Source organism: Platichthys flesus, chromosome 9, assembly GCF_949316205.1.
Source record: "Platichthys flesus chromosome 9, fPlaFle2.1, whole genome shotgun sequence".
In the NCBI taxonomy this organism is placed as follows: domain Eukaryota; kingdom Metazoa; phylum Chordata; class Actinopteri; order Pleuronectiformes; family Pleuronectidae; genus Platichthys; species Platichthys flesus.
This window is the reverse complement of record NC_084953.1, coordinates 24,307,216-24,332,472: the sequence shown is the minus strand read 5'-3', so window position 1 is coordinate 24,332,472 and position 25,257 is coordinate 24,307,216. Positions and strand designations below refer to the sequence as shown.

The window sequence follows — 25,257 nt, the reverse complement described above, 5'->3', positions numbered from 1 at the left end:
ATTCTTTATTAAAACCACATAATTTCTCTTTTCAAAGCAGCAACTGTTAGTCTAAAAACAGGTGTAACTGTTTGGGTTTAGGCCAAAACCAATTCAACAAGATGTACTGTTGTAATGGTTTGTTGTCGTCACACCCAGCTTTGCCAGATGGGAAATGTTGAAGAATCTTAGGAGAAGCTTAAATGCATCATAGTTTGATAAAAAAATCATTGTATGCAACCAGAGTAAGGATGGGATGCTCAATACCAACACTTGGAAGACATGTCAATATTCCAAAGCGTTCAGTGTACAGCAACGTTCCTTTTCAAGGCACAAGGCTCTTAATTCGAAACATAAGACAGGAAGAACTTGCGTCAAGCAGTCGACACGAGTCACAGCGTCATGACGTGACAGTCATGATCATCATCACAAGCTTCATTCTCAGGAAAGACATCACGTGAGAGACGATGCCTATATACAGGCGTGATCTATATTCTTCTATCCAAATAACAACTGATACCAGCGAAAACAATAATATGTTTCACAAAATGATCTAATTATCGTACATCATGCATTATTGATCGTACAGAGGATAAAATCATCGTACAAATATGATAATGATCGTACATTTGGCAACACTGGTCACACCCTACATTCACTGTTTTGAATTTTCATTGATTCAAACATGATAAATGGCTGTCCTTGACGAAAAATTATGAGGAAATGAAAGGGTGCAATTTCAATTGCAATGAAACCAGTTATTCACTAACAGAGAACAGAGGACATGTGACAGTGTTTGAGATTTAGACTTTGATTTTCAACGTGTATGGGGTCTAATGTTTGTTTTTCCAGGAACCCATTGTGTAAAATCGGTGTAAATGAAAATCCGATGTATGTGTTCCCAGGTGATATCATGGCATACCGGAAAGTGTGTGACGCCCAGGGTGGCCCACTGGTCGGTGAGGGTCCACACTGCTCTGGAGGTCTGGACTGGGACCTAGACAAGGAGGAGCTGCAGGAGCCAGGACCAAGCATGGACCGAATGCAGATGCAACATATAGACTGCCAGAGATCAGGTAGGATTTGGTTGAAATGGTATATTCTCCCAATTTCCTATAAACTCAATGCCAGTTAAGATATCTGCCAATGTGGTAAAATAGAGCAAAAAGTTCCAATACGTCTTTTAAGTGATTCAAGAACAGCTGTCAATCCTCGTTAAGCAGACTTGCAGGGCATGGTTTTATAAAATGGTCACAAAATAGAGATTTTAGGCTTCCATAAAAAAACTAATGGCAACCAGGTCTTTGACACTGCAAAGATGCCTTTTAGTTGTGTGACTGTCCAACAGTCTAACAGTCTATGATCTTTGTAGCTTGGACACCAGCTAGATTTTGGGTATGATTCCCATTTATAGTATGCCCTTTTACTGACCAGCCTGAGACCAGACCAATCAGTGAGGTCAGATTTCCTTCCATCCTTAAACCGGTTTGGTCAGTCACAGCCGGTAATCTTCCTCTCACTGAACCATCATCATCAACAACTAAGATGGCTGCTGATGTGAAAATGTCTGTTTTATTCGCTATAGCAAAAGATGCAGAACTCAGATGTAGACTGTGCTGGTCTATGCCTGTTTTCACTTTTCTGCCACTCGTCACATCATCACATGTTAAGTTGCGCTTATTGATTGTAGGTCTATTCAATTACATCCGGAGGCATTTTGGCATGTGACCCTTGATAATTCCTGTTTGAAATTGTAAATTAATTGAGAGGTTCCAGACTCATATTCACATTTTAATTGGTCTGGCAATGTCAAAACTAAACATAACATGCCTCCATACTGCTCATGTGGTTTCATCCTAGTGCCTGGAGGGCCCCACCGCATTTGAGTCAAAACTGTGTTATTTACCCCGAGCAAAAATGTCTGCTGATATCTTCAGTCGAGGTGCCTTCAGGGACCGTCAGAAATGATAATGTCCGCTGGCTTAAACCACGATGGAAATTACCTCGTTTCAAGTCGAATATGAATGTTGGGGCTTCCGGACACTGGGACGACACCTCACAAGCAGTTTGGAGGAATGTTATGTTTTTTTTTGTTGTTTAATTACGTCTGAAGATAGGTCATTAATGTCTTCAATTGTATTGGATTCCGCTGCTACACTTTTTATCCCTGAGACTCCAGAAGTGTTTGTTGACTTAAACACTACCTCTCCATCGGCATAGTGGTGAGTAGGTAATTGGATCATTTTAATTTCTTGGGGAACTACCACTTGAAAGCTAGCATCAGAGAGTTAAGAGATATTTATACAGTGCTGCGTCAAGTAGCAGCAACAAAATCTGACATTCAGAAACAATTTACACGTATGTAACGTGGTCACAGAACTGTGTTTATAGAATGTTTTGCATCAGCTTCAAATTTGTATTAACAATAATAATCAAGGACTACAACCATAATTAAATGTAATTCAAGGGCCCATTGTATTACAATTAATTACATGCCTCCATTGACAGTTTATGCATAGTGACCAACAGATTACAATTTCCCTTGCTCAATTTTCCTTGCACCCAAAACCACATTATCCTGACTTTGTCATTGCTATAATTGAACAAATCCTTTGGTGAAACAGCAATTGCGATACCAACCATTTAACGAGATGCACATTGAATTATAACTTACTTGAAGCAATATAACATGTTTATAAAGAGGTGATTTGTTTGCTCGACTAATAGGACAAATCAAACTCATTACATGTAAATAAATATTGTCTAACTGATGTCCTGACACTTAGCATGATGGAAATGTGCATCATTTATGAAACATTAATGAGACCCACACTGCTCCTAACAGCAAAAATAGTACTCAAACCATGAGGTAGACAATATTAAATTGTGGTTTATATTGCACTTACTGGTTTGACGTACCGTATTGTAATAAGAATTGGTTTAAAATGTGCTAGTAACAGATTGAGCCTGCTGTGCATGATCCTTTCAGATCTATTCATTATTTAACATGTTTATGATGCACATTTGATACAGTGATACTTTGTCAGTTAGGCTGAAGTTGGTCCATTTTATTTTCTGAATGGTAGAATCGTGCCAAAAATAATTTCTGTTTCATGCATTTGATCATCCTAAAATATTTTTTGTAGAGAAATCATTCCCAACCATTTACAGATGATTTAAGACGTTTCACTGCAGAAAAATGCTGCATTTAATGTGAAGAGTTTGCTACTGACAGCAGCTGCAAAAGAGAGAAACTTCATAAGTATCCTGAAGCTAGACTTGAGTTCTTCGGCTTTGAATTTTGCCTGGAGCTCTGTATCAGTGGCGGAGTTCCATCCTCACAAATGCCTTCTGAAGCAAGTGGGCTGATCGTTTCAAAACTCGGCATTAAGTATTTACTCCATTTCCCATTTACAGTTACCCCAAAGCAGTAGGAGTTTGGTAAGTTTGAACCAGCTCCAACTGTTTCTCTGAAAGAAAAGACCATAGAGGCTTTGCTTTGATTAATATTTTGGTTTCACTTGATTGCACAAGATGATCAATATTATGATATAATTTGGGTATCTGGCAGGTCTACCGTCCCAATAACTCTGGAAAAAAACAACTCCCGCGATTTGTTGTGGTTCCTCTATGTCAGAAACGATACGCTAGAGTGCGTCGAATGGGATTACAACTGAAGTAAACGCCACAGTCACACCATGCCCATGTAGGGAGTCTCGCTACATGGCCTTGGACGAGCGAGCTAATGCTATTCAGGCTCGCGAGCCAACCGGGCCGGTAGAACCCGACTAGTGTTAGCTCGCTGCTGCTACCCGTCAGACATTTAAGTGGCCGCATAAACAAGGGACCCCGGGACACATTGACTCAACAGTGTCGAAGGATGCTGCTGCTGCGCCAGCTCAAGCTCCCACTGCCCACTGGGGAGCTGGGGATCTCGCAGCCAGACTTCAGCACACCTGAGTCAGGTTCAAAACAAAATGGTTGCAAGATTGTATCTTCATCTCCAGTAGCCATATTTCTACAGAGGTAATGGATTGCAAAAAATTGAATTGGGCGCTTGTATTTTGTGAAGGGGGGGGGGGGGGGGGCACTCAGAACAGGTCAATCTGAGGAGAGCTGTTTTAGACAGGGTAAAAAGGGTGCTGTTTTTAAATTATCCTTGTGGTATTTTGACCAAAATATGTTACAGACATTTCATTAAGACCCCAAGGATCTTCACGTAATGCAACAAAAGTGATTATTGGGCTAGATTAAAATTAGAGGATTACTAGGCTTCAAGCTCTGGAGAAAATTAATTTTGGAATTAAATATAATCTGTAGGTAAGATACTTTGGTCTGAACCCAAGTAACAAAATAACCCCATCATATTAACAACAGATTTTACAGGTTGGTCATGGTTGTCACTTTCAGCGTGTTCAGACCCTGGCCCTGATCCTGACCCCGAGTTGATGGAACCCATCCAGCCTTCAGTTTCTGTTTCACCACATGGTCGGTTTGAACGACTCCAGGAAGATCCGAACTACATCTCCCACTTTACCAGGGCTCCTGCTCACAAAGGTCAAAGACGACTTCACTGCTTCCTGCTCAGGTAATTCAGGATCGGCCAGTGTAGTCTTTTGCATGACCAATTATTTTACGACAAATAACCGAATATTACAAAAATGAAATGACCCTTGATAGGAACAAAAGGTATCCCAACCCTGGTCTAGCCTGTATCTTTAGGCTCCACATAATTAAAACCAATCACACCATTGATTGTTCAGGCTGATGGGTTTATTTCTGTTACCCTATGCATTAATTGCATTAAAGGAGTGCACACTCCTTCACACATAGTGGCAGTAGCTCTTGCACCTTCCCCACAAACTGATCAATTTGACACATGACTTGCAAGGATGGATAGGTTGTTTATTACCCACCTAAGCACCACTGAGTTCAAGGCCTGAATGATGCCCTCAGGTGTTGAGTAACTTGCCCCAACACTGACTCAGCTGCTATGAAAAGGCAATAGCACCCTGTCAAATGTCCAATTGCAAATCAAGCACAAGCGCCATCTTACCTTTAAAGTACCTGAAACAGTGAGTAATAATAAACTATAATAAACTATAACTGACTCCCACATTATCTTCCAGGTACTTCCTGGCTGCAGTGGGGCTTTTTGTCCTGGGTCTCCTCATTGGCTGGTTCACTCACACGCAAAGCGTGAAACGTCCTGTGCCCCAGTTCGATAGCTCGGACTTGCTGGAGGAGCTGCTTAAACGAATCACAGCCGAAAAGATAGATGCTCTTCAGAAGTAAGTTCTCAATTCTCAATCAAGTTTTTCAATTGAAACACAAGGATGGATTTAACATTTTTACTTCAAACTGCCATTACCTTAATTTCTAGACAATTTCCATAGACATTTACACATCATTTATTTTTTATATGTACACATCTACTACTTACAACAAACAACCACTTATGTTTTACATTTTTTAAATCATACCCTAATGCTCATATGGATAATTTTTGTAAGAATTGAGGGCCGCTTATGTATATTTCTCTTAGAAAGGTAATTTTTGCCGTTCACCCATACACACGTTATTATAGGGCATCTATATGCATCACTCTCTCTCTATCTCACACACTGGCGGCAAAGCCTTGAGGGGATATTTGGAGTTAAATTCCGACAGATAGGCAGGGTTAGGGTTAGGGTTAGAAATGGGGGAGACTGGGATTGAACCTCTGACCCTCTGGTAAGTGGACAACATAGCAACAGCCAGGAGGTGTTTACTTGTCGCATTTTTGTGGGGAACGTGATATGGAGAAAATCGGCCAGGTGAACACTACTGACACAGGCATGAAAAGAACAATATAGAAATACAAAATGTCAGGAGATTTCAAGAAGATGTTCAGCTGTTGTTCAGAGGAGAGAGAGGTATGAGGCAAACATATTATAATTTGATAGCCAAAGATTCAATATAACCATTATCAAGTGTGACCTGTTTTCTTATAGCCAGGTGCTGATCTATTTTTATCCAAGGATAAAGATAGAGGGGAAGACTGATATAAAAAAGGGAAAGAATGGAAACAAGAGATAAAGGCTATATACCAGGTGGCACATCTTTATTTTTATTTTTTTTACAATGATACAAACCTCTATCAACCTGAACGCTGCCTTCTCCAAGCCAAAGGATCATGGGATGCTGGGGTGTATGTGTCTTTGTGAGATAACTGGCTTTGCCACTGAACTGAGACAATCATATCACCATGGTTTCTCTCTGTTTTTTTCGCCGCTCTTCATTATTTATTTTCTCACATTTACATTTCAGGGTGCCAGAAACACCACCCACCACCACCTCACACACCCATCTATAATCACACAAGACCCACACACGCTGAATCTCTGCCATCTGTGAGGATAATAGAGTGTTTGTGTCAGATGATTGATGACACAGAGAGAGATACTAATGATATTAAATGGTTATTTTCACCAGCTACTAATCCTCAGTTAATTAATATATCATTTGTTATGATTTACTTATCCGTGCCCTCTGTCAGCACTGTGTCAGACCTGTGTAAACTGTAGCAACAAAGCCCTGCATTATGTTGTGCCCTTGTACTATGGTGGCCTGTAGTTGACCTACACTGAACAATAAGCCACATTTTTCACAATACAGAGGATTTAATTACCTCATTAGAGGCTAGTATCCACAGAAGGGTCCAGTCAAACGATTGGCCAGGTCATGGTTGTGGCCATGTGTACACATATTGTTTGCTTTCTGCGATAAAAGTGGTATAAAACACTGTATGTTCAGTTAAGAAATGGATATGTGAGCTTTTTACTAATAATCTAGAGGAACTATGTGGAGGGCTATGTGGGAAATATGTAAACTAAGATCTTGATTTCTAGCACTATCAAACCTGTGGTGTGGTTCACTTTTTCTTTGACAAGAAAGAAATGATAAAATGTTTTAACAAACCAACAGAGAGGTCTTAACAAATACTCACATACAGCAAAGTATCCTATTAGCAGAGTATTCTAATAATATCAGGAAGCATCATGGGCCCTCATCAATACACAAATGCCATGTGTGGAAGCCAATAAGATAGACAGTTCACAGTACAGACATACACACTGGAATTAGGAGATAAATGTCCTCTCATGGTGCTCTCGCTGTTCGTCTCTGTAAGACAAACAAAATGGCTTCAGCTTGATGTTGAGCATTCGTCAGCAGAATTTAACAGAAAGTCTTCACTGTGGCTGTATCCTCATCTGCTTTGAAAGGTAGATGAATGTGTAAGTTTGTTTGGTTTGACTCCAGAATATATGTTTGAAAGACATTTACTTTCTAAGCTCATCACCAGACAGTTTCATTTCATTCCAGGTTGAAAACTCAGTAATATATTTCAAGTAGGAGATTTTTAAGACGTAATCATTCACAGGAGCAAGGCAGCAAATGGTTTGACTCATTGCACGAACAACGTTCCACACCCACTCACTTTCCCCTCGTTGCTCACTGTATCAGGCAGAGGTAATTGACAAATAAGGCTGCCTGAGCAACTGGGTGTTGAGTCTGGCAGACGAGAAGTAAAAGCGAGACAGAGGCGAAGTGAACGACACGTGGAAGGAGCTGTCAAGACGGAGACAGACCTCAGAGAAACGGGAAGAGTAAGGAGGTGATGGCGGAGGGGGAGCACATTTGAACAACTTTGCATGTCTAGACAGAGGAAATATCTCGGTGTGAATTAATTGCTGTATAGTTGTCTACCATTTTCCGGCATTAAGTGATTGTTATGTCTGCTGCTGTCTAGCTTTTATTCAGGGAATAACAATCAACACATGTATTGTTCAGAACAGAGTCCATGGCACAGATAGATAATCTTTGTTAATGAGTTTATATTATATATACTTTTTTATTCCTCAAACAAAGGACCTACAGTATGTTTTTCCATCCCTTAATACAATGTGTTGAAGGTGGGATGTAAATGAGTGGCTTGAGCGTGGTGGAAAAAAGAACTCTCAGGAAGACTCAGCGATGAAGATGTAAAAATTGGATTATTTATTGTCCCATATTAAGGCCGACAAGGCAGAATTAACTAGGAATTATATAATTAATAAAAAAAAAAAGCAAGAAAAAATAAACACTTGCAAATAAGAAAATAAAGCGGCACGTGGGCCCAATACAATACAAATATCAATATACTTCTCAGCATAACACTTCCCAGGGGAGCTCTCAGACTTACGTCCTTACCTTAGCTGCCTCCTCTACAGACTGAACCCACAGGCTTATATGTGATCTAACCTCGCCCCCACAGTTGGAACAATCCAACATAAAATCAAACACAGGGGCGTCACAGGTAAAAATCCCCAAAGCTTTAACAGCTTAGCTCAAAAAATCTTTATGACTGGAAAACACTTTTACAACATATCTCTCATACCATTGCTCCATGAAGGCATAGCCAATTAATAATATACCGCCTTTACAAAATAAAATAGTCCGCTGGTTCACTTCCGGCTAACCCGGAAGTTGAACTCCTATTTACTTCCGTGTCGCGGTCCGCTCGCTTTCAACACAAACGAACAGAGATGCGACGCGGAACCACGGTAAAACGTATGCTGTGTATAATTGAATAATGTAAGATTTAAAACTAAATAAACGGAACATTTATAATACAAGACTTTGAATGGTGTGATGATTTTAACAGAAAACTGACGGGTAAAAAAGGTATTTAAACTGTAGCGGTGTAATGATGGAAGTAAGCTTTTGGATTATGCACGGAGGTTTATATGAAAATGGATGAGTTAAACAAACACGGTAAATGGACAAGACATGCAACACAAAGTTAACCGAATAATGGTTCATGTAAACGGGCAGTGCACTAATGCCGTGACGGTCGCCGTGCGCACCGTCACAAACATTTCACATTGGTAATAATAACTTGTGTAAACGGGGCAGTGTATTGCTGCCGTGACGGTCGCCGTGCGCACCGTCACACAATGCCAAGTCAAAACTTAGTTCTTTTATTTTATTTTTTAAACTTGGCACTGTAGAAACTTTTTGCAGCTGATACTTCTTGAATTTACACTTCAAAGAGGGGGATGAGTATGCAAGCTACTTTGAGAGAAACTGGATTAAGTTCAAATCCCTGGAAGATGCTAATACTAACAGGTTTCCCACTGTTAGTATGTTATCCTGTCTAATACCTATTTCTCCTGCTAATTGTGCTTTAATAATTAATTCACTGTTACAGCTGTAGTGGAGTGCATCTTAGTTTATATGTTTTTTTCCCTGAATACAGCCCGGCCCACACATATTTCAAAATACTTCAATCTTACCAGGTTTTTACCAAGTAGTTGGGATCTTTTTTGGTGGGGTTGGAATACTTTTGATGCTGCTCATCAGACCCCTGGGCTGTAATTGTGACTGATTCTGGCTGGACGACTTCTCACAATGACAAATCTCTATCTAGCTGATATGGCTTTTTATCTGGCTGATATGGATCTTGCTGCGCTGGCTTCAGAACAACAAGCACCATGGATCACTATCTTGTTATGGTTGGAGTCTTGTTGCCGCGCAGCTGTGTTCCCTGACCGCTCATTTTTTAGATGAAGACGTATGCAGATGCATACCTCATTTGAACAGTCAATTTGATCACTGAGGTAAATGTTTGTTAGAGCTATTGTTTACTTACTTGTTAACTTTGTGCTTGTTTATCACATTTAGACGAGTACCAGCGGTCTCTTCACTTCCAATCATGACTGACCTGAAACACGGGCGGTTGACTTCACAATCGATGAGTGCATCTTTGGAGAGATATTTTGTACCTTCCTACAGTTGATATGTATTCGGCCTCCTATCTCAACCTTTGATTCCATGGTTACTGCAAAAGAGTGTGTATCCTGTAACAGAAATGAATAGAGGACTTGGTGAATCCCCCTCTGACCTTGATGTGTGAACTGAGTCCTCCTGAGAGAGACAGTAAATAACCTGTGATTTCAGAAAACCGGATTATGTCCAACACAGGTTGGTCTGAGAAGATATAACTAAATACAGCCTCAGAGTCTGAAATGCTCGTTCCACTTCAGTGTTTACTTCCCAGCTCATTATGCTGCTAGTTGACTTTATCCAGTAAACAAAGTCTAATTTGTTCTGACATTTCAAACACTTTCAAGTGAGTTGAAGGTTTTATGTATGTTTTTTTTTCAAGGAAGCTGAACTCCCCTTAAAAAATTGTTTAAAGAGCAAACAGCTGAAAGTAGGCTGAATGGAGGAGTGCTTGGTGAGATGACTTTACTGAGCCATGTCTCGGTATAGGTTTCAGGAGGTTTTATGAAGGTGCAGCCACTTTAGGCACTAATCACCGAGGTTGAGCTATTTTCCTCAGACAACTCAGGATTTAAGCCCAGGTTAACGTACGTTAACCACGTATCAAACACAATACAAAGATGTATTGCAATAATGCTTTAAAAGTGATACCATACAACAGTGTGCCTTTAGGCATTCAATAAATGTGGTTATCAAAATCAAATATAAAACATTAAATCATAACTTTAATTGGTAAAGTTACCTCGGGGCACCACCCTTCAAAGGAAGGGAAAAGATAGCCAATTTATTGATTAAGATCAGTCTCATTTAGATATAGTTTGATTATAAATCTCAATATTTACTGTTCAAGATTATATAATGAACAGTGAAGGTTACGGAGCTCTTGACAGTGTAGAGGTTGGCAAAATTCACTTATGCAACATTAATGAAAGAACATTTGTGAAAGAAAAACATTTATTATGAATAAAATAAAGTATAAAAACATAAGTTAGTAATTACTAACAAATGCACTAACTAAACTAAGATGTGAGTGTGTGTCTATGTAAACCAGGATATTCTCAAAATGGCCAAAGTTCACACCTTCCTCAACATGCTTTCAAAATGGTAGCTGACCACCTAAAGATAGCAGCCCCCCCCCCCCTTTTTCTTCTGAAGTGGGGGAGGAGATAACTAGGTGTGGAGATATGCGTGTGTCTGTGTAAATGTTAATCAGAGAATCAAAGAGTCAAAGAGAGAAAATCTGTGAAGCGCCTAGCTAACATTAACTTTTCATTCAAATTTTAACCACAATATCTCCACACATAAATTTTCAAATACACAGTCTTGCTTAGCCTAGTATAATAAGTAAGCCCAGATTATGTTACCAGTCCTTGGAAAGGGGGAAAGGAATTGAAGAAATGAAAATTTGAATCAAGTGACCTCATGTACACTTGGCATGTGTTTGCTGGTGCACACAGCATTCGGTTGTTAGCTGGAGAAAGGGCTGTGCTACAAATGAGAAAAAGGGATTGCAAAATGGCAACTCCTATGTGGGTGTTTCTTTCTAGAATGCAGAATTAACTGCACAACAGCTGTTAGTAAAGACACCTGGGTCAACAATCCCTGTAATTGATTATCCGTGTTGCTTTGCACACTGTAGCCAAGGGTAATTCCTCTTCTGGAAGGGGGTGATCTGACAAAAACCTGAATCAGCGAAGGCTACATCGTGACTGAAAAGACCCAATCAGCAAGTGGTTATGAGTGTCTACATCATCGCTTCCACACATCCCTGTTTCTGCCCGCCCAGACTAAAAAGCTGCCCCGGAGTTTTCAAACTCAAACTGGGACAGCTACATTTCTAAACTTCTCCTTTTAAAGGGTTCTAAAAGTCCCAGGTAGTGTGGACATCAGGCTTAGCAGAGCTGATGCGTTTTCATGTGCAAACTTAGGAGTGAGGATGTAGCCTTAGATGTGGGTGGCTGACAGCTCTCCAGTACAGGAACAAAAAAACAGAAAGAACATTGGAAACATTTCTCACTGTGGTCATGGACACCGGTCAGAGAGAGGATGTAACATAAAGTATTTATAGCATCTCAGTCTCGATGAGGAGCTTTGTGAATAGCAACCTCTGTAGGTGTACACGTGTTTCTGAGCTATAATCCATCTACAGGTTTCCATACAGTCTCTCCTAACTGCAGTTCACTTTACTGATTACAGACTTCGCATCAAAGCTCTTTTAATCACTGAAATCAGCTGATTAGGTTGTACTGACTTCTTTATTTTCATGATTGCATGAGCTTTTTTCTACATCAGACATCCATTGATGGATAAACATGAGCCCTTATAGGATACAATAAAGTATCAAATAGTACAGATGATTTCAAGGTCACTAAACTAAAAAGGGAAAGACCATAATTCTCCAAATTTCCTTTATAATTTTAAATCAAGATTCTTCAACTACAGCTCCAGTCATTACTACCACGTATGTGGAACTGTATGTAACCATAGCAACAGCATACTTCCTTTTACACTGCCTCCGAGTTGAATAAGCCTCTCACGAACACAGCCTCAACAATATGTTGAACACATTAAGACGCACCTATATAAGTGTGTTTACAATAAATTACACTGCACATGTCTTACAGTGTTGACTCACTTCTGCAGGTCATATAAATCATCCAGATAAGTTTGGGTCAATTAAAGAGCAGCTACTGCGATTTGATAAAATTCCTCTACAGGTCTTGATTCAATGTGGATTTAAAAAAAAAACACTAGCGGGAGCTGGTGACGTTTGATGACTTCAAGTGATGTAATATGAGTCAACATCCACTGGCGCTGCAAACTGTAAATTTGAAGAGAAAAAAAAAATTATGGGGTGTAAAGCTCTCTGTTTGGGTGCATGAAATAAAAATAATATCTCTGGCTCTGGTTGATTAATTGCTGTTTTTGTTTGTTAAAGTTCAGGAGTTTAGGCGTGCAAGGTCAAACCTTTGGTTTACTTCCTCATGTTCTAAAGAGAACAAACATAGAATAGTACATACATCTCATAAATGTATTACAAAAATAAATATGATCCTAGATATGTCTTTGTGAAAGAAGATATTCAAATATTTTCCTTCTTTTCTTTTCTATCTTTTCAAGAGAATAGCACATCAGAAACTGAGATCGCCATAAATGGCAGTTAGCACTGAAATGGCTATTCAATTGATTTGTCAATTATCAGTACATTAATAATGTTTCAGTAATCATTTGATCTTGTAAGCCATTCATCAAGCAGACAACGCAACAACTGATACAACAGAACATTTCAAGAGTCCACTTTGTTCTTGTTACAAATTGCTATTGACAGTTTATCCGAGCATTGCACGATTAATCAGAGAAATCACTGATGGATCAGGGATTTTTTATTCTGGCTGGAGTGTTGGATGACAAAATTAAGTCTGCAGAGGTCGAGGTTCTCTGACTCTTTGTCCTTTGCATGCATCAGGCTCTAAAAACATTGGCTCCTAATATTTGTCATAACATATCTCAATGTCATCTTTTGTTACGCTCTCCTCAACACCACCCACATCCTCATTTCCTTGTCTGTCCAAATGTCAGTGAGTTGGGCTGGATCTCGTTTAAACAATTTTCATCACCCGATTCTGAGTACTTTTATTAATATATATTTACAAATATGATGCTGTCTTCTTTTTCTCCCACATTAACGGCTTCATTTAAAATGACTGGCTTTTGACGCTGCACTTGTTAATGAACAGTGCACAGACTCTTCTACTAGGCAATTAAACTCAGAAAATGACACTGACACGACATCGACAATGACTCTGTACTTGTAATGTGATTGGTAACATTTGAGCACTCAGGTTAAATAACTTGACAACCAGCATCCCTTTATTTGAACACAGTTACATTAATTGGCTGTCGCAGCTTTCCTGTTAACCTGGCTCACATGATGTCTGTGCAGCGTGCAGACTTGCATACAGCTGCATCTCTATGCCTGCGTCTTGTCTGTGTGTGCGGTGCCAGTTCGAGAGTCAGCCGCTGTCAAAACAACACCACTGGCAATAACATTGTATTTGGCGTTTCCAATAACATCAGACTGTGAATATGGCAAGATGCTGCAGAATAGATGAATACAAACACGGCATAATAAGTGAGACAGCATCTGAACTGAGATATTATGCAATTTGCAGCAGTTACATTTAAATTATTCTAATGTGCAATGTCCCAGTGTTTGGTTGTAGAATGTTGACAGGGTATATTTTATTCTCATGAAAATAATTTCTCGCTGATATGAAAGGATGATTGTGTGTGTGTCAGGGGAGTACACGGACAGGGGAACGCAAGAAACAGATGGAGATGGAAAGGGTGAGCTGGGTCCGGGAAGTGAATACAAATAAAGAGAGAGAGAGAGCATTGTAGGCCATGGCAATGCAGACTGTCAGTGTTTGCACTAGCAGGATTCAGAAGTGGTGACAGCCATAATAAAGTATATGATAGAACTTTTTAGATACAAAGTTTTCAGGTAACTTTCTTTCTAGCCATTGCTTTATTGCCTTATGCCTCAACCGCCTCATGTTTTCAGGGTAAAGCTCACTGTAGAACTTTTTTTTTCTTCTTTTTGTCAAACCAAATGGCTTCTAACCAAATACTTCTGACCTGTTTCAGCAAAAAATGACACGTCATTTCAGGTCTGTAAAAAGCCTAGGTTTCACTGATGGGTGGAGTTTGCTCAGTGGTCATGGTCCTGTCATAGAGATCAGCATCACAATAGGAAATCCTTATGTTCATAAAGGTGGAAGTGAGTGATTTGGACTTTGCTTTTTTTTCGAAAACACAAGAACCAAAACTAATGATTAATAATTGTTCAACTATCTCTTGCATTTCAGATCAAGAAGTGCAAGACAGATATCAATCCAACAGCCTAAATCGCCTCCGTAGGTTGCTTATGATGTGTTCTGCCCAGGTGTTGATGCATCTGTCTTTCTCAGCCTCACACTTACATCCTGTTTTGTCCTAGTGTGATTATTCACAACTGAGATATTAACAGCTGAACTAACACTGAAGTGTAATTTCACTAACAAAGTCACTGCAGTCATTTCAACATGTGCAGTTGAGAAACAAGCAACCTTATAGTCTTAATCCGATTTAAATTCACAACAGCAACACATCCTCAACAGGATTCAGGTGATGGGTTGTGCAGCAGACAGAGGCAGGACTCAATGTTTTAATTCTGCTGCAGAGATCATGTGTTTGCATCACATTGACAAAGGGACCGGGCATTACCACCCCAAGCTCTCTGACATGTTTGTCGGTGTCTTGTGTGACACCGCTTTTTCAACCTGAGATATTTAGTTTCTTTTCTTTTTCATTTTCGCCTCTGTTGCATTATCTCACATCGTCTCCCCCGGAGTTTCTGCAGACCTTATACCGGGGAACCGGCAGAGGAAAACTGCAGGAGCTCAGAAGGCTTTCACACAGACATTTGCGTTTAAACCTACACGTCCTCAGGAGAAACTGAAGAGTTAAGTGCATTTTCCTGTGTGCAGCGTGGAGCAGCTGTCCAATGTATCGAACTAGACTTAATCAACTTTTTATCTGATTATGAGAAACAGGTTACGTGTCTAAACACGGCTAAAGCAATACAAGCAGCATTTGTAAGGAAGCAAAAATGTAAATTCAAATCTTGGCAATTTATTTACACAATTGCATCATCTTTGTTGGCTGTTCACTTGCACCATATAAGCTGCAAGTAAACAAAAAACGTTTTGCCTTTTGCAGAACAAATAAACTCTCATCTCTGCCTTTTCTCGATGAGTGAGACACAGATGAAACAGTGGACTAAGATACAGTAAACAATTAATCTAAGGGCAACAAGTGTTGGTCAAAATTTAATGCAAAGACTAGCATCTGCATAATGAAAACTGTGGCTTGTGTACGCTGGAATTAGTAGAGAAGAAAGAGGGAGCTGCAGCAGCAGCAGGAATAAATAAGTGACCAGGGGAGAGTGTTGATGGGTTTTTTGCTGACAATGCATGTGTACTGCTCAGTCGAGGCTGAGCTTCATTATGCAAAAACGCAATCCAAAATTTGTGGTTACAGCACAGCGGCTACCAGGGATATGCCCCATATGTTTTTATGTTTACAGCAACTTTCTGGTTTGACTGAATATCCAATGTTGGTTTACATCATACGAGAGGGACTGTTATGGTAACCCTTTTTACTCAGAGAAACAAAGAAACCTCTTTACTTGTTTTCATTTTCTCTTTACTTTTTTTTTTCTCTGAAGTCATGTGCATCAGTGTTACAGCAGAATCAACTTCAATCCACTCATCACCGCTTAATCATGTACAAAAGTCAAATCCACAGGGTACTTGAGGTTCTAAACATCTCTGACCCTGTCCACCCTTTGTATCCCAATTCATTCGGAACATGTGTTACCTCACACAACCTGCCTTTTCGATGGGAATGTGATGGACGAGAAACATCTTCCTCTGGATAGGAAACCTCATTGGTATGCTTTGACACATCACTGCGCCTTGTGGACATTTCATTGCTGCATTCAAAGTTGCCGTCACCCCTTGCTAGTGGAAGCACCATTACAGCCCACGCATAAACATGATGGTCAGTCAGGGAGTATTTGTTGTACATTTACTGTCGTTTATTGATGTGTTTTCTCTTTCTTGCAAATCAACTGAACTGTGGGTGTTTCTCATTTGTATGAAATCAAGACCCTGAGGAAAACATTCCGAGAATCAAATATTTAAGTCATGTGGGTTCACAATATGAAAAAAGTCAAATGAGGTTGTAAGTAGAGGAATGAAGCTGATACTTTACTGCATGTCTGTCTTGATTTACCATTTTATCACAGCATGTTGGAAGTATTGTGAGTTGTCACGTCATGCAAGCAGACACATCATCACTTGTTGTTTGGAGTCTTGAGAGATGTCTCCCCCACAGGCTGATATGTCATCATCGTCTGGAGCTAACTTGTCCAAGCTACAGATTGAAGCATTGCTGCTCCTGGTAGAAAGGCCGTCGCCATTAGTGGAAGTGTCTTGCACTCATCACTGAAGTTAAGAATCATACTGCACTTGATGGAAAAGTCATCAATGAAGGTAGAAATAAATATCTTTGTGGCAGTGAAAAAAAAAACTGCTTTACAATGCAAAACAGAAGCAAAATGATAAAAGAACAAGATGAAGATGAAGATGAAGATAAAAGCATGAGATGATATCATAAAAGAACAACACATAAAACCGCAGCAAAGCACGATAAAAATTTCCGAAAATAAAAGCATGTCTTAAGAAAAGATTTAAAGGCCAACACTGACTTTGCAAGACTAAGAGCAATGGAGTTGTATACAAAGGACTCTTGGTTATAACATTGAGGTGCAATGCATCCTCACAAGGATCATCTTTTTTAATTTCAGTCTATCTGGTTTTGCCATGCCCTTTATACACAGATCAAACTACAGAATTTCAAACTTTATCTTTGTTGATTTAGTTTTGGATTTCCCTGGACAGTTGTTACTTCCCAGGCTGCAGGAGTTTAGATGTACTTCCTTGAGGGCCTTTGTATTGGTTCAAATTTCAGCTTGGGCAAGAGACCGCCATGAACACAGTATATTACGATTTTTGGCTGAAACTCCTTGGATACCATGGTGACCAAGAGTGGAATTTAATATTTAAGCAAACACGCTTTGAGCAGCTACTTTGTCAGAAATTAAGCTTAGTGGAAGTTCAGTCAGGAAACTCCACAAGCTTCTCCCATTTTCGTCCAATCACACCCTGAATAACTCACCTTGAGCCAATCACTTGTAAGCTGTTTAAAATGTTCTTATCATCTTGTCATAATAGCACTGTGACGGCCACATTATAGCTGTGTTCCCAGTGCAGGTTACCCTGTTTATGTTTCCTGTTCTGCTGCATTCTGCTGCTGTGAGAAGAGGCTCAGTCATCCATAGCTCATGTTGGACTAAACGAATTGGCACAAACTATAAGAGTCAGAGTTAAGAGCCTGAGGCCCTGGAGCTCGAGCTGGCTCAGCTTTGTGAGCTGACAAGTCTTATTGCAGACACCAATTATCCCAATGCTTTGCCTCCTTCAGGGACCACAGTGACTTCCTTCACCATTAGTGTTGCTCCTAAAGTTCAGAAACTCAAGACACACACCTTTCCAGCTTTCTCCTCAACCCTCTGAAGGAATCTCTTTACACTTTGTCAGTGGAACATCTGGTTAGATTGCTCAGTGCTGAACACCAGACAGTAAGATTGACATCACCTTGGTGGCTGGGTGCTGTGTAGGCTCAAACCCTGCCTCATGTTCTTGGATGGGACACAGACTAAAAAAGTAAAAGTGCATTTTATATATATATTTTTGTTATGCAGGTATTTCTTATCAGACTGACAAATGTCCATGTGTATTTGTTTCCAGTTATTTTTTTTATTTTTTTTTTATGCTTTTTTAAGATAGGATTAAATTGACTGCTGAAAATTACTCATGATTGGTCAAGCATGTGCCAAAAGTTGGTCCTTGGTACTGTGGCTCTACAACATTTGCTGCAGACTAGTGTGCAGTACCTTCAGTACTCTACGCCGTTTGGACTCCCTCTGCCGACGGTTGCCATTTTTAACCCATGCACATCAGTTCAAGTTTGAACCTGTTAGTGGCACAAATTACAATTTTGCAATTAAACTTAGTTTTAGCAGTTTATTCCCAGATCGTTTTAGTAGGTTAGCACCATCTCACCTCGACTGAAAAAAAATGGTGCTCACACTGAGTAAAAGATCATAAATGTATTAAACCAGAACTTTCCTTCCACTCAGAGTACAAAGCTGGAAGCAGCATGCCACAAGTGCAAGACATAGATAATCATACGAACTGGTATTTGCATTTTTTTTCCGATTTGGTCTTTACTTTTTCATGGTTTACACAGTAATGTTTGATGTAAGCTGTGATTCTGTGCTGCTCTCAATAGGACGGAAAGGTAAATCCTATTTTGGGGGATGCAGGAGTCAGAATCTAACATTCAAGTCCTCTGTGAACAAAAGAACTCAATAAACAAGCGAAATGCATACCATAATTGAGTTCTACAATGCAGAGCTCCCATTTGCATTTACATTATGGTGATTGCTTTGAAGGCAGGGCATAACTGCTGGGAGGCTGGTAGAAGCAGCTGTGCCAAGGCAGTGACATGAAGAGGCAGTGAAGAGGCATGACTTCAATAGCTCCCCCACATTCAGACCTTAACAAGCGTATAAGGTTGAAAAGAATAGCAAAAATAATAGATGTCTTAGAGGCTGTTTCTATATTTAAATCATACAATTGAATATAACATTGAGGCTATAATAATAATCATCAAATTATATACTACCAGTACTGAAAAGTACTTTAACCAGCAAAGATGCCTCCTCTTTAAAATGTGTTTATTGTCTGTTTGGTTTTTCTAAACTAAATGTTTCATCACATGTACTGTAGAATGCTATTTATTATCCTATCTCTCTGAAATACATTTGCATCATTTTATTATCAAATAACACACAATGACATTGAGATGAAATTAATCATTGTAATAATAATAATAATCCTAATAATTATAACCTTGTTGTATAGCACTTATCTAAACAAGGTTACAAAGTGGCTTAAAAAATCCATGGCAAAAATGAGTGCACCAAAATATAAGGTATTTATTTCATTTCATAAAATAATTATATATAATAAGAAAAAAGGTATAGGGAAACCCAACAGTTCCCACAATGAGCATGCATTTTAGTACCACATTGTACTGGCCATATTACAATTATTCTGAAAAGAATCATAATTGTTAAACACTGGGCCTTCTCAAATGTGTCATTGGTTTGAGTGCGAAATTGTATGTTTTAAGAAACTGATTGATTTTCACTTCACTTGCTTTTCCATGGGAATACTTATGAACTATGAATAAAAACAGAGGTACAAAAACGATTTGCCAGGATGATACTGTAGTTATACGTCAGAAGTGATATGTCAGGCTGTGTATGACCCTAACAGCTTCCTATTATCATATAGCCATGGTGCACCTGGTAGACTAAAATATGACACTTGTTGCGAAATGGGGAAAAAAGTCCATAAAGCACTGATTGCCAACAAGAGGTTTATGTGACTTCATAGTCCCTGATGGAATTTATCAATATCTTCTTGTCTTTGGCAGCCAGAAAAACAGCAATGCCAGACTCTCTTCTGTAGCTGACCTAAATCATCGAGGTTGAGCTCTAGCAGGTACCCTCATTAGCCGAATTGATTCACAAATGGACATATAAAGTTGGTATCTTTAACACATTTAGACACATACTCAAATATGTTCTGATGTGTTCACACAACAAGACTCAAGCAATATAAACAAAGTGGACCAAGCTTCCCAACTCAGATTTTAGCGGGAGAGCGTGGCCTAGGGGATAGAGCGGGTGCTCACAAGAAGGTTGCCGGTTCGAATCCCACTCTATCCCATCTGCATGCCTAAGTGTCCTTGGTAAGATACTGAACCCCTAAATGGCCCCTCATAAATGCTGAGTGTTCTAAAAATGTAAGTCGCTTTGGATAAAAGCGTCGGCTAAATGACATGTAATGTAATGCAATTTTAGATGGTAGGCTGTTGTTTGTTGAGCTTTCAATGAATTGCAAAGTTTACACTTGCATGTTTTCATTATTTTAGAGCCATCAACCGATCTATTTATATATATATATATATGTATCACTATCAATAGTCCGAAAAATACGAATTTGGTTGGAAGAGAGTATAGCACTATTGAACTATATGAATGGGAAAGGATTGCCTAACACAATAGTAACTAATTAGGTAATACCATTATAAAGGGCAAGTACGTCACATTAGATGGATTTAGCAATTACATATCATTGATTTTGAACTTATTTCGAGGAAACAGACAAATTACATAATTCAATTCAAAAATATATTTTTTTAAATGCATGGACTAATGCCACACTATTAACATATTTTGTTTGGATGACTGGTATTTTAATAACACAACTCCAAGAGGTTGAAAATCCTCCTAATGGCTGAACCCAAAAGCCCAAAAGTACTTAACCTTCTGTCACAGGCTGTTCACTAAATTTTAGCCAACTGTCTTGTCAAATCTCTCAGTATGTGTCACTGCCTTGATCAACCAATACTCTGTCTTTTCCTACTGTTCATGGTCAAAGCTCATTGAGCTGGCATGCTATACATCTCTGAATTTAATTAATTCCAAAATGCCACTATCTATGCAGGAGTCCACTGATACTCTGATTTACTCTGAACCCAAACTATAACCAACATTTCCCAAACTTATATTGTTATAAAGCCAAAAAGGCTTTTTGTCTTTGGAGATTTTCTTACTGCTGTTATCTTTCTTTTTGCCACTTTACTTCTCAATGCTTGCATTCACACACACACACACACACACACACACACACACACACTGGCATAGACATGCATGCTGGACACGCATAGCTTGTTGGAGTTTAATTGCTTTTTTAGAAACCAGTACCTGGAGTTCCACACTCTAAAACGTTTCAGTGAAGTTAATTGCATTCTCGTCTCTTTGTTAATGTGTATTCCTCAGTGTGTATATGAGTCAGGAGGATAAGGACTGAGCTGAACTATCCTTTTGTGACTGTATGATACCTGCCTTATTTACATGACTCAGTTGGCCTGAATTTTCAATGTGTATGTAAATTAGGGGGAGCAGTTAAAGCCAGATACTGTACCAACCAACCGGTCTGTGCTCTGTAACAATTAATCAGTGCATTGGCTATCCTATGTTCTTCCTGATAGCTGCTGACTTGTTTCAAATAAGTATTTTGTTTGCACTGGTAGTAATTATAGACAAAATGTCTTTCACTCTATATATATATATATGCAATGACAATGACAGTAGTGTGGGGTTGCCCAATTCATCATTCTCGTAAAAATTATGAATATATATATATATATATTATTGCTGTCAAACTATTAAAATATTTAATCGCGATTAATCACATTTATGTCATAGTTATCTCAAAATTAATCGCGATTAATCGCAAATTTGTATCTATTCTTAATGTCCCTTCATTAATTTTTTCTCCATAATTTTTTGTGGGTTTTAATGCTCTATCAACATGGAAAGTGGATTGGCTTGCTTTATGCAAATGTTTTATTTTATTGAAAACCAACATTGCCAAACAGGGCGGTACAAAATAAAATTCTAAAGTACACATTTCAGGTAAACAAGGACTCATCCTATAGTGCAGCTAAACCATGGCTTAATATTATATATTTTTCAAGTTTGCTGTGAACATAGCAGTCAGGCCTCTCAAACAGACAAGCAACAAAATAATAATAATAATAATATTACATTTTATTTGGAGGCGCCTTTCATGTCACCCAAGGTCACCTTACAATACAACAGTACAGGATAAAAGATAAAAACATTGAAGATAAAAACAACATTTAAACAGAACATCAACATAAAAAATAAGTGAAGTGCACAGGGTCCAGTCACAAGGAGTATGCCAGTTTGAACAGGTGAGTTTTGAGTTGATGTGATGGAGTCTGATTGTCTTATGTGTGGGGGGAGGGAGTTCCAGAGCCTGGGTATTGAGCAGCTGAAGGCTCGGGCACCCATGGTACTGAGGCGTGACGTGGCGATGGTTAGCAGGCCAGAAGAGGATGAGCGGAGGGTGCGGGGGGAATGTATTCCTGAAGGAGGTCGTAGAGGTAAGTGGGGGCTAGATTGTGGAGAGCTTTATAGGTGAGGAGAAGGTTTTTTAAGTCGATGCGGTATTGTACAGGGAGCCAGTGAAGTTGGATGAGTACAGGAGTGATGTGATCCGAGGATTTGGTACAGGTGATGATCCGGGCAGCCGAGTTCTGAATGATTTGCAGTCTGTTGATGAGTTTGGTGGGGAGTCCGGTGAGGAGGGCATTGCAGTAGTCGATGCGGGATGTGACAAATGAGTGGACCAGGATTTCGGTGCTTGACTGGGTCAGTGATGGGCGGAGTCTGGAAATGTTGCGGAGGTGGAAGAATGCAGTTCGGGTGATGTTTTGAATATGGGGTGCAAATGATAGGGTGCTGTCCAGAATGACGCTGAGGCTCTTGACTTGGGGGGAGAAGAGTACAGGGAATCCGTCGACGATGATGGGTGGAGCTGGGGTGTGTTGGAATTTGGTGAAGATGGATTTGGAGCCGATGAGCAGGGCCTCAGTTTTAGTGCCGTTTAGCTTTAGGAAGTTCCTGCTCATCCAGCTCCGGATGTCATCAAGACAGGTGATGAGGGAGGTAGGAGGGATATAGATCGGTGTGTCATCGGCGTAGCAGTGAAAATGGACTCCGTGGTGACGGAGGAGTGTGCCAGGGGGGAGGAGGTAAATGGTGAAAAGAAGGGGACCCAAAACTGACCCCTGGGGCACTCCGTGTGAAACACCCGAACACCCAGACTTGTGGTTCTTTAATTGCACGAATTGTTGGCGGTCAGTGAGGTATGATGTGAACCAGGAGAGTGCAGTGCCAGTGATTCCAATGCCAGCCAGGCGGTCCAGAAGCAGAGGGTGCGAGATGGTATCGAATGCTGCGCTGAGGTCGAGGAGGATGAGAATTGTAAGGAGTCCGGAGTCAGCTGCACGGAGGAGGTCGTTAGTGATTTTGACCAGGGGTGTTTCAGTGCTGTGTTTTGGACGGAAGCCGGATTGGAAGGGTTCATGGAGGTTGTTTGTATCGAGGTGGGACTGTAGTTGTGCGGCAACCACCCTTTCAAGTGTTTTGGAGATGAATGGGAGGTTGGAGATGGGCTGGTAATGGTTAAGGACAGCTGGGTCAGCACCGAGTTTTTTCAGGATAGGTGTGATGGCAGCCAGTTTGAGAGTGGGGGGTACAGTACCAGTGGTGAGGGAGGAGTTAATTATGTTGGTGATCAATATAACAAACAAACAAAATACACAGGCAAGTGTCGGCCTACTTTGACACAAATTAAACACAGAACTGTGTAGGGCTATTTAAGTCCTCCCCATATTTGTGGAAAATGTATGAAATAAGAAGTAACCTATTTTGAATTAAATAAAAATATATAGCTGCAGCCTAGTAGCTTAAAAATATATCTTTTAGTTGGCGAAATATTAAAACAAAAAGCGAGAGCAGGTCAGACTGGAGGCGAACACAGATACTGAAGCTTGATAGAAACCCACTGCAGCTTCTGCTCTGATCAAGAAGCTGAGGCGCTGATCTCTGATCAGCTGAGACCAGAGAAACTCTGTGTTTTCACTGTTTTCATAGTTTAGAAGCAGTGAGTCACTGAGAGGCTGCTTCACCTGAACCAACATGCAAAATCGTGTGTCACACGGCAAAAGCGTGAGAGTTGGCAGCTCTGTGTTTGTGGTGTCCTGTCATTTTAGTTTGTTAATTTCAGTCTGTGTGTTTTCTATTTCCTGTTTTATTTTGTAGCCTTGCTCTCACTGTCTTGTTTCAGCTTCTCGGTGTCTCACTTCCTGTCTTTGATTGTGCTCTCCAATCCTCATGTGTTTCACCTGGTGTAATTGCCCCGGCCTTCCTGCTCTGTATTTAAGCCTCTGTTTCCCTTTGTCTGGTGTCGGGTTGTACTCGTTGTTTTCTCCACACGTCGAGAGAGATGGTTTGTTTGTTCCTGCGGTTTCGACCAGCTCCTTCTGCTTCCTCATTCCTTGTTCTCAGTGTGCCTTGGCGCCAGTGTTACTTTTGTTAGTGTTCTTGTTTTGTTTTTGTCTTGTTAAAAACGTTTTTGTATATTATTCCCCTTTTTGTTATAACCTTTGCATCCTGGGTCCATCTCCTCCCTCAAACCGTAACAGAACAACCCAACCAAACCATGGACCCAGCAGAGGTTAATTTATTTTTTGAAAAAGTTTATTATTTTGAGTTTCTGGTGTACGAGCTGGAGGAAGGATCCCCAGACCCTGCGGAGACCCTGAGGGAGATCTTGGTGGTGGAGGCCTGGCTGAAGGATCGGCCGTGGGTGAGCCACACCGTGCCATACCTCCCGGAGGTGCAGGAGAGATTGAGGAAGCTGCGCAGCCATGCTGTCCCATCCGCTAACCCGTTTTATGGAACTCGCCTGGCTTTTGGTGGACCCCGCAGCCTGCAGCAGAGGTCTGCGGTTGGTGGCAGAGGTCGGATCAGTGCCCCTGCATCTTTAAAGCCAGCTCGCAGGCACCACCCTCCAGCCCCTGCCGTAGTCCTTTACGCTGGAAGCGACGGGGTTTTTTGGGGACCCCGCAACCTCAAGGGGTTTCCTCTGGCGGGTTGCGGACGTGAGAGAGGGGGGACCCACAGCAGAAGCCAATCCCTCAAGCAGCATGCCCACAGGGACCAGCCACCTCCAGTCCCGACTGGGTCGCAGTCCCCTGCTCCGCGCCGAAGGCTCGCAGCTGATGTCACTCGTTCTCCGACTTCAGTGGTCCTCACAGCGGCGCCTGCTCCAGCACCTGCTCGGGTCCCAGCTC

The 25,257-nt window shown here is 40.4% G+C and overlaps 1 protein-coding gene across 1 annotated transcript in view; it reads left to right on the top strand.

Annotated features, from left to right (window-relative positions):
* Positions 1–25,257, top strand: part of LOC133961268 (inactive N-acetylated-alpha-linked acidic dipeptidase-like protein 2) — a 376,914-nt gene that overhangs the window by 74,146 nt on the left and 277,511 nt on the right. Inside the window, exons 2-4 of the mRNA XM_062396349.1 lie at positions 885–1,055; positions 4,390–4,567; positions 5,109–5,270. Coding sequence (XP_062252333.1) covers positions 893–1,055; positions 4,390–4,567; positions 5,109–5,270 — 503 coding nt within the window. The 5' untranslated portion in view covers positions 885–892. The remainder of the gene's footprint in view (positions 1–884; positions 1,056–4,389; positions 4,568–5,108; positions 5,271–25,257) is intronic.